Consider the following 8,196-nt stretch of genomic DNA (forward strand, 5'->3'; position numbering starts at 1 on the left):
TAAAAGAGAACCAGAGGAATCAGGAACTATTCCATATACGTTAACTGTCGACCCTAATTAGGATAGCTTATACAAAATGGCATAAAGCACTGGTTAGAATTGAACCTATGCAAGGTTAGAACACTCCTGTGACTGAAGTGTTCTAACCAATAGACCGTTTTTTTGTTTTTTTTCCCCAGGAAACCAACTCACGTGTAAAAGGGAGAACGTTTTGTTTTCCATTTGTTATGACTTTTATACTGATCGCAGACTCTAGAGATACATTTCAGGCGGAAAATGAACACCAAATTAATCTAACAGCAACAGTTGCTATTCTTACATCAGAAAGTCGTGGCCCCCCTCCCCATTCTGGATGGAAATTCAAATAAAACATGTTGCATTATTAGCAAAATTATTATCTGACTCAATTACCCTTACACAGTCGAAAGGCATTTTAATCTGTTCATCCTTCCCCCCCCCCCCCTCCGCTGCGCACCGCCGTCGCATGTTTTGGTCGATCAGCTGATTTCTGTCTGAATGGTGCAACACGTGCTACATGTGTTTATAGTACAGCTCCATTTTGCTTCGCCCCCAGTTAAAAGTTTTCTTTTTTAATGTGGAAAATAGACACATTGCTGTCTTACTGATTCATTGCTGGAAGTAAAAAGGGAACCAGAGTTAGAACGTCATGGAAGTGTAAGTATTCAGTACCTTTTCAGATTTCACACCATCACTCTGAAGCAAACAGTCCATTCTGTCATTTATTTATACAGTGCTACTTTTAAACATATGTGTATTCATCTTTCTAGCATCAGGTATGATTTTTCTGTAACGCTAAACCTAGTGCCAATTTTTAATGTGTTAGCTTTAGCATATGGCTTTTTAGGTATGGTATGTTGGTAATATTTCCTGTTATCACGTCATTAGTAGAATAGTTTCCATATGTTCGCAGGAATATGAACGGTTCAAATTAATGAAAAATACAAAAATTGTTAGAAAACATGTTTGATGGTTAGAACAGCTGCTGCAGCAGGGATAGGCTGGTAGCTAGCAAATAAACTTGCCATATGAATTTCATTTTTTTTTTTTTTTTTTTTTTTAAGATTTAACCCCTTCATTGCAATTATATACACCTTATAGTTGCATTTTTGTCATCCAAGCTTGGAGTTTGGGATTCAAAACACATCTGAGATTGCTTGGTTTCAGTCCACAGGCTGGCTACATAGAACCCAAAATTACAGTTGCCGATCAGAGCGTAAGATGATCTGATGGAAAGATCATGGACCTTATTTGTGCTGAACTGGCTACATATATCATTAATATTAGCCTCTTACACCATAATATAATTGTGTACAGTATATTGTGTTGATTTCGTGATATTATCACTCACATGCCCTTGCTGGCCATTTTCAATCTCCTAGTGAGAACCAGCTGCACCAAGACTGCCCCTGACCTTGTTTCGGAGAGATACAAAAATGGTCTTGGTTTCAGTGAATAATACTTGGGCTGGATTTGTTTCACTTTGGCCAAGATAAATGGCGCAGCTTGGTTTACCGAAGCTCTGGATCTGAATCATCATCATGAATGACAAAAATATGCCTTATCATCTGGTGATAAGGGTGTTGGGTTAGAAAAGACCTTAGCTACATCAGTGTGCTGTGGTTTGAATCCAAGAGGTGTATCCTGTATTTGGAAAATTCATATTGGACTGGATCTCAGAGGATCTTTTTCCCCTGTATTTCTTCAGCCTTCGTTAACAACAAACTTTTGGGTCACGCAAGTATTATTCCACATATGATATATATAATTACCTTTACAAACAGCTAATATTTTTTTATATACATTACATTTTAGGGCAGACATATGGTATATAGTAGTGTATACTTGCATGCTTCTTTCATTATCAGTTTCTCCTCTTTTTTCATTGTGGCAGCTACCACTGCATAGTTTTTCCACACCACTTATTGTCGTAAAGATAAACGACTGCTGATACTCCATCTGTCCATTTGTATTCTTGAAAGATATAAAATTTTTGATGTACAGTCATAAAATTTTTGATGTTCAGTTGGCATCAGAAGTTTTGCCACTTTTCCTGTTTCTCTCCATGGATTTTGATTACCAGTGTAGTGAATCCTCAGCAGCTGACACTGATGACATTGATCTGTGGCCAAATAGTGATCATTGTCAGTTGCTGCGGATTCAGCACAGCGCTTTCCAAAGTCCATGGAAAGAGAAGTAGGAGAGATGACAGGACTTTTGATGCCAATTGTACAGGTACAGTTTTTCTGTCAGTCAAGCATTCATTTACATCTCTCGTATAACATTTTCTTTCAGTCCAGAGTATTGTGTTTCTGTACTGTCACTAATGTTGGGGATATTGCTTATGTCTGCATTTGCTTTGAAGATGGTAATTTGGTCAGCCGTTACCTTAACTTAGAAAATACTAGCTAGTATTTTTCTGCCAACTTCCACTTGTAATGATCTTCACAGTAAGGACATGGAGAGTACAGAATTTCTCTATCTCCCTTGCACTTCTTGCAAGTTACAAAAGTATGGCATTGTCCCTCCTTTGTCTTTCCTGTAAAACAAAATTATATGATAATTATACCCAAATAACTAAAATTTGTTTCTGTAAGAACAACTTTTCTGGTCTGTCTTTTCCTGGGAACTGTTCTGTCTTTAATTTGAACTAATTTGTATTAGTTACACATGATAACTTGCAGTTATTGACGAACCTCACATCTTTTTATATTGTGTTCTTACTGCTTTTTATGCCTCTTCAGCTGCACAATAAGTTTGCTGTCATGTTCACTCCTTTCTGACTCCATTATTAGCTATTTGTAATACCCTTCATAATTTTTTTCCCCAATTCAGGGACAGATCCAGGAATAATTAAAGAGTGTTGCCTTACATCATGTCATGATAAAAGATGTGTATGTGGACAAATAAAAGCAGAATTTGCATTGTACATATACTTTCATAAAAACAAAATAATAAGAGTCCAAATAATGTATTAGTAATAGCTACATCTTATTTCTTCTTTGCACCTACAGTAGATGTTTATAAGGAAGAATACTTTGTTTTCAATATGGTCATTCCGGAGAAATTGTATACAGTAAAACCTTGTTTTAATGTACCTCATTAGACCAGATATTGGATTTAACGGATACTACAAAGCCACCAGACTTCTCTTTGCTATAACGAACAACGTCTATTAAGTGGGGCACAGTGGGTCGCAGTACATGTTTCATGAAGAAGTGCAATGACAGTGATGAGAATAAACTGCAAAAGGGCAGGATTATGGGGCAAATTAGTGTAAAATGGGTATAGTTACCATGTTTTGTAGAGACTAGAGTATGCTGCTGTACTTATTTATTTTCAAACGTGTTTGAAATCCCACCTCAGGGGACCATCAGATAGGCCTATAACAGATTTTTGGCTCTGTTGGATTAGGAAGCGTTATGAGGAACACACTGAGGTGGTTTGGCCATGTGGAGAGGATGGAGGGTGAAAGACTGACGAAGAGAGTGTATATGAGTGAGGTGGAGGGGGGAAGAGGGAGGGGGAGGCCGAGGATGAGATGGAGAGATGGGGTGGAGAGGTATATGAGAGAGGGGGGTGTGAGTTGGGAGCAGGGCAGTGAAATGGCGGGGGACAGGGCAACTTGGAGGCGATTTGTTTGTGGCCACCCCAAACGGGATTGAGGCGTCTGGCAATAGATAGATAGATAGATAGGATTAGGCTTCCCCCCAGTTAGTCCATTTATAGGGAGGTTTTACTGTATACATGATTCTCTGAAATAAGAAGTATCCTGGAGCAGTGATAATGTAACAAGAAAATTGTTGTATAGTTGCATCCAAAAGTGACAAAGTGTGAAATTAATTCAGTTAGCTCTAAATGTCTTTTGATCAGCTGTGGCAAACAGTGTTAAGGAATTGAACATGTATCACACATGATGATTAGGTTCGTGACAATCCCTTTTTTACCCTGACTTGGCCTAAAATTGCTGTCCGTTCATCTAGAGTGCCGAGTTGCAATGGGAGATTAAAATGTAGTGCCAGTCATGAAGAAGTGCTGTGTAAAGGATGTAGAGCTATATGGTACCATTATCTTTTTCTGCCACTAAGGTACATGAAAAGAGCAGCAAAAGGATGAAAATATGGGCCAAGTCAGAATAAGTAGAGTACAGTATAGTTCCCAGCTTTGTTACTTAGAATTATGAATGCCTTTATTTGTTTAAATAATCTTGAATACCCAGGCTAAGGCTGCAGTGCGTGTGGATGGTGAACTAAGTGAATTTTTCTCTTTGAAGGTTGGGTTGAAACAGGGATGTGTCATGTCTCCATGGTTGTTCAATCTGTACATGGATGGGGTAATAAAAGAGATACAAGGTAGAGTAGTGGATGTTGGAGTGGCCCTGGTGAGAGGGTAGTGTTTGGAAACTCCCTGTACTGTTGTTTGCAGATGATACTGTGTTGCTGAGTGAAGACGAAGGAGAGCTGCAAGGCTTGGTGGATGAGTTTGGGAGAGTGTGTAAGAAACGGAATCTAAAGGTGAATGTAGGGAAGAGTAAAGTGATGGTCTTTGAGAGAAGTGAAGTCAGTGAATGTACGGCGAGGTTGGATGGTGAGGAATTGGATAATGTGAGTGCGTTTAAGTACTTGGGTAGTGTGATGAGTAAGGATGGAGGTTTGGAGGGTGAAGTGCTTGAAAGGGTACATTAGGGAAGAAAGATTGCTGGTTCCTTGAAAGCAGTGATAAGAAGCAGGGAAGTGAGCATGGAAGTGAGAAATTTACTACATGACAGTATTGTGATACCAACTCTAACGTATGGAAGTGAAGCTTGGATGTTGCTGGAAGGACACAAGTCAAGAGTGAGAGCAGTGGAAATGAGTTATTTAAGAGGAGCCTGTGGAGTCACATGGAGAGACAGGCTGACAAATGAGAATATAAAGGAGCATTTTGGTGTGGATGTGATAGGAAGCGTTAGGAGGAATACACTGAGGTGGTTTGGCCATGTGGAGAGGATGGAGGGTGAAAGACTGACGAAGAGAGTGTATGTGAGTGAGGTGGAGGCCAAGGATGAGATGGAGGGATGGGGTGGAGAGGTATATGAGAGAGGGGGGGTGAGTTGGGAGCGAGGCAGTGAAATGGCGAGGGACAGGGCGACGTGGAGGCGATTTGTTTGTGGCCACCCCGAACGGGAGTGAGGCGTCTGGCAATAGATAGATAGATAGAGAGATAGACCCAGGCTGAATTTGTTTATTTTTTTATTTTAATATTCTCTCTCTCATCCCATTCTATGAAATTTATTTATCTAACCACAGGGAGTGTTGTTCAGGCAACTAGGGCAACACCCCTGGATCTGTCCATGCAAATAATGTTCAAGTATCTAGACACTTCTCTTCTACCATTGATAGATGTTACATAGCATCAAAATATCATGCTCTCCTGCCATTGATAGACTGTACAAAGGATAAAAATATCAGTGTACATACAATGCACAAGTGCCTTTCACACTGCTTTATATAAATTACAGCATTTATTTCTCTCCTTGCTGCAGGGTTAACAGTAAAAGTGCTGTGCTGAGCAACTATGAGGTGTTGAGATTGTTACAGGAAGTGTGCCATCAAGGAAGCAAGGGCAAGAGGAACATTGCTAAGACACAGGCTCACCTTGCCAATATTGCTTTTGATGTGGGTATATTGTATTGCAGCAGCTGTAGAGTATCCTTGGTTTGTCTTAATCCTTATGTTGGTGTGATCCATGTTGCATAGCTTGTTTACTTTGATATACATTAATATAGTTGGTGTGACATAAAATGTGTGTGTTTAATGCACTGTGTTGTCTATATATACCATACCTATTGCATGCTTAGTGTGCATTGTATTATTCTGTAATCTGTGTTGTATTAAGTGTTCCCACACCTGTATCTTCAGTTACTTTGAATTGATACATTTTTCTTTGTTATAAATACAAAATGCCAACTTCATCCACTGAAGTATTTCATGTACTTAACTATTTAATCTAAACATTATTATAATCCATCCCAGCTCATATTGCTGTACAGCTTACCTAATTATATCATATTGTTCTTTCATCTTCTTCATCTATTAAAACGGTTTTATACACAGTCATCAGTATACTTTAGATGAAGATTTGTGTAATTCTTCTTTAATCACAACAGCCATAGGAAATCTGGTTCATACTGTCTGGCATAACTGGAATTGAGTGAGACAAATGCCCTTGGATTGCAGGACTTTTAGGAGATTGTTTCCTATTCCTTCTGCTGTATCACTTAAACTGAATAAAAGTATCTGCCATTACCCACAATAAGAGGACATCCTGAGGCTGAAGGGTTAAAGTATTCTCTTGAAAACAGCCTCTTAACCTCATTCATTTCCTTTATTCTATATTCATAATTTTACTAGTAAATTCCAGCCCATCTTCAACTGATTTAATGCCCTCAGATTCCCTTTTCTTGTTTGTGCTGTTTACATTTACAGTAGTAACTGTACTTTTATCCCAGATTTTGGTGGGATTTCATATCACTTTATGTCTTGATTAAGGTATAATCATGGACAGATCTTATATATATGTTGATAAATATTTATGTTAGTCTGAACCATCAGATATTGAATTCAGGATGCATGGAAATGCGTTTGTTCAAGAAAAATGGAAAACATCATTAGTATTGCAAGAGTAATATTTTTCACATGATTGCAGACACTGAAGTACTTGGAAAAAACACCCTGCAAGAGCCAGAGCCCAGAAGCAATACATAGTTTTTTGGAGGCAATCAAAGAATTCAAGCTCACTAAAGCAGAGAAGCTCCAGCTGATTAACTTGAGACCAACAACCCCTGTAGAGATGCAGCTGGTATGTACTGTACGATACTTTAATGGTTATTTTACTTTATAACTTAGTGTTTTATGGAAGTACTGCACATATTCTATCAGTTATCAACATATGTACACATAGCCTTAATACCAGAACAACCTGCATACAAATAGAATCGATCATGATCACTAACTTCTTAACCCCCTGGTGGGACAGAGGTGGAACACAAGGGTGGTGTGAGGGCAGGCTAATGGATAATGGTGATTCAGTAGTATATATGTGTGTCTGATGAGATGCTAATATCTCTTCTTCTGGCCTTTCTCCAGTCTTGTCCTCCACTTCCCTCTTGTCAGGGGGTTAAACATATTAGTGATCATGGTAGTACATAAATGATGAATTGGTGTGCCTCATTCTTGTGACTCTTGGTTGTGAGTTCTTTCATTTCTTGGTAAAGATGACATTTTGGTATTTACGCCTCCCCCTTTTAATCCCCAAAGCTCTGTTTCTTTACCCAGTGGTCTGAAGAAGTCTTGGGGTGACACCATATTAGTGTCATCAGTATCTTTGCCTTTATATTCCCACCAGAGATTGGAGTGAGGTAGGAACTCGAACAGAATGCCAAGTAAAATGGGTCACACATCATAGAAATCTTTGAACTGTTTACTCCACTTTGTGAGCCAAACTGTTTCTGCATGTATTGTTTCTTCATAGAGCTAAATAAGTTTAGAGAGTTCAGGCACTTCCACTGGTTTTGGCCCTGTAAGTTCACCATACTTCTGAACGGTGATAGAGTTTATTGCTTATGACATGTTGCTCAATGAAAAGTAATTGGTTAATCTTACCTATACTGTCTTAATGAATCATCCACGCCTAATCCTCTGCGTTCCTGCAGAAGTACCATAATAACGGGATGGATGGACAGCCATTTGTCGTGTACTTCTCCATAATAGTCTTCATTCGTAATTAACCTCTTTTTTTTTTTTTTTTTTAACCCCTTTATTTTACTATGGGTTGAGGTCCAACACAATGATCTCTAGATTAAGTTACTGAAAAGCCTAGAAAATTAAATGACACCATACCAATTCCTTGCACTTCTACATCACTCAGTGCACATCTCTTGTAAGCCCTCAAGACTTTCATGTTAGTAGTTTCCATTTGTAGGGGAAATTACCATAAAACAATTCAAGCTTGTAATATATATATATATATATATATACACAATTTTTTTTTTTTTAGATTATTGAGGAGAGTGAAGACAGGTTGACTGAGGAGCAAGTTGAGGAGCTGATCTCTCTGGTCGAATTACACCTTCCAGATCCAGCCACCCTCATTACCAATGGACAAGATGCACTGCAGTAGTTTTCTAATATATTATTT

The 8,196-nt window shown here is 38.6% G+C and overlaps 1 protein-coding gene across 1 annotated transcript; it reads left to right on the plus strand.

The window, feature by feature from the left end:
• The first annotated feature begins 483 nt into the window (after positions 1-483).
• Polr3I (RNA polymerase III subunit I) lies at positions 484-8,188 on the plus strand. Its single transcript, XM_080286408.1, has 4 exons — positions 484-675; positions 5,543-5,675; positions 6,706-6,858; positions 8,056-8,188. Exons 1-4 carry the CDS (start codon positions 668-670, stop codon positions 8,176-8,178), a joined length of 417 nt encoding a protein of 138 aa, XP_080142534.1. The 5' UTR covers positions 484-667; the 3' UTR covers positions 8,179-8,188.
• Positions 8,189-8,196: the final 8 nt, after the last annotated feature.

The sequence above is a fragment of the Coenobita brevimanus genome, chromosome 111, assembly GCF_032717465.1.
Source record: "Coenobita brevimanus isolate Jiangsu-jjx chromosome 111, ASM3271746v2, whole genome shotgun sequence".
Lineage (NCBI taxonomy): Eukaryota > Metazoa > Arthropoda > Malacostraca > Decapoda > Coenobitidae > Coenobita > Coenobita brevimanus.